Raw genomic sequence first — 2,071 nt, forward strand, 5'->3', positions numbered from 1 at the left:
TAATCCATGAATATATATAGTTCATCAGACGAGAGAATGTAGCTCGAGCATTGGTTAAGCCGAAAGACATAACGGTGTACTCGTAAGAACCATAACGAGTAACGAATGCGGTCTTTGGAATATCCTCTTCATGAACACGGATCTAGTGGTAACCCAATCTCAAGTCGAGTTTAGAGAATATCGATGAACCAGCCAGTTGATCATACAGATCATTGATCCGAGAAAGGGGATATTTGTTCTGAATTGTAGCTTGGTTGATAGGACGATAGTCTTGGACCAAACGGTTTGTTCTGTCCTTCTTCTTGACAAAGAGAGAAGGTGCTACCCAAGCAGAGGAACTTGGACGAATGAAACCACTACGAAGAGATTTGTCGATTTCCTCCTTAAGTTCAAGGAGTTCATGAGGCGGCATCTTGTAGGGTCGTTTGGCAATAGGAACGGTGCCTGGTTTCAAGTTGATGATGAACTCGACAGCCCGAGTAGGAGGTATTCCTGGATGTTCTTCTTGAAAGATTTCTAGGAAGTCGCGAATGACTGGAATCTTTTCAATTCCCTCAAGAGGTGCTGCATTCAACGCATTCAAAGCATAAAGTCGTGCTTTAGCATTTTGAACAATCTGAGCATGGTAGCTTACTATCTCATCGGAAGGATGTAGGAGATGAATGACTTTGGTGGCGCAAACGATAGAGGCAGTATGTGCTTTCAACCATTCCATTCCCAGAATGAGATCAATATTGGAAGACTCTAGAATAATGGGAGAAACATGAAATTCCAACCCTTCAATTTCAACGGGGACTTCACGACCAATCATGGTAGTTCGACACTGACCCGCAGGGGTGCGTACCACTATCGGAGTGTTCATGGGCTCGCATTGAATGTCGTGTGTGTATGCAAAATTTTCTGACATGAATGAATGCGATGCTCCTGAATCGAACAAAACAGAAGTTGGCACTAAATTAACAAGGAGAGTACCCATCACAGTAGCAGGCTGGTCTTGAGCTTCATTCAGATCAATGTTGTTATCCTGCCCACGACCATAAGGTCGGGCATTGTTGTTGCGGGGTTGATTGTTACCACGACTAGCAGCAGGAAGAGCCAGTTGATTCTGATTCTGAGGACAGTTCCTGGAGCGGTGACTCGGAAGGCCACACTTGAAGCACAAACTATCATTGGGATTGGGAGCAGAAGCTTGGGGTGGTACAGCCCGAAGGGGCTGCCTCTGCGGTGGAGGGGGAAGACGAGGTGCAGCATAAGACTGTCTTGGTGCAGGTGCAGTTGGGCGGTACATGTTGTGGGGGATCCATATCCGACACTTCTACGCTGACGGGCCCGAAGATGAGCCAGCATCACGGCTGCGCCTGAGGGATCCCTGGTGTTCCTGAAGACCAGCCTCAACCTGAATAGCCTTGTTCACTAAGGTGGCAAAGTCGGCAAAGTCATGAACGAGTAGTGCTAGCTTGATATCAGGGTGAAGTCCATCACAAAACTTATCTTGCTTAAGAGCATCAGTTGCAATGTCTTCTTCAGCATAACATGACAAATCCAGAAATTCCTGTTGATAAGCATCTACAGACTTGTTGCCTTGGGTGAGGTTGTGGAAATCTCGCTTCTTCCTATCCATGATTCCCTGAGGAATGAAGCGGGCACGGAAGGCAGCTTGGAAATCCGGCCAAGAGATGATCATCCCAGCAGGTAGGGTACGCCTGTGGCTATCCCACCATTGAGCAGCGGGACCCTTCAGAAAGAATGATGCAAAGGTGACATAGTTAGCAGGGGCCACAGTAGCAGACTCCATTTCATACGTGATGTCGCGGAGCCAGTCGTCGGCATCAAGGGGTTGAGTTGAGCTGTGGTAGATAGTTGGGTTGAGGTGCAAGAAGTCCTGCAGAGTTACTGGGGTGGTTGTTGATTCATGTTCGGACGAGGAAACTGAGCCATCATTCCTTCCATGAACTGGTGGTTCAGCTCAAATTGTTGCATCATTTCGGCAAAGAATTCGGGCGGTGGTGGAGTCTTGCCACCACGGCCACGACCAGCAGGTCTAACCATCCTGCTAACATGTAACAGGGGG

The 2,071-nt window shown here is 47.8% G+C and overlaps 1 protein-coding gene across 1 annotated transcript; it reads right to left on the minus strand.

Annotated features, from left to right (window-relative positions):
* Positions 1-1,315: 1,315 nt before the first annotated feature.
* LOC147980034 (uncharacterized) lies at positions 1,316-1,795 on the minus strand. The gene has a single exon (XM_087515445.1). The coding sequence runs from the start codon at positions 1,793-1,795 to the stop codon at positions 1,316-1,318; it is 480 nt and encodes a 159-aa protein (XP_087371571.1).
* Between the last annotated feature and the right edge of the window lie 276 nt (positions 1,796-2,071).

Source organism: Triticum urartu, chromosome 3A, assembly GCF_056163025.1.
Source record: "Triticum urartu cultivar PI428250 chromosome 3A, HENAU_Tu73, whole genome shotgun sequence".
NCBI lineage: Eukaryota > Viridiplantae > Streptophyta > Magnoliopsida > Poales > Poaceae > Triticum > Triticum urartu.

Excerpts from the sequence above, each read along its gene's own strand:
- LOC147980034 (XM_087515445.1), bottom strand. The coding sequence starts at position 1,795 with ATGGAGTCTGCTACTGTGGCCCCTGCTAACTATGTCACCTTTGCATCA.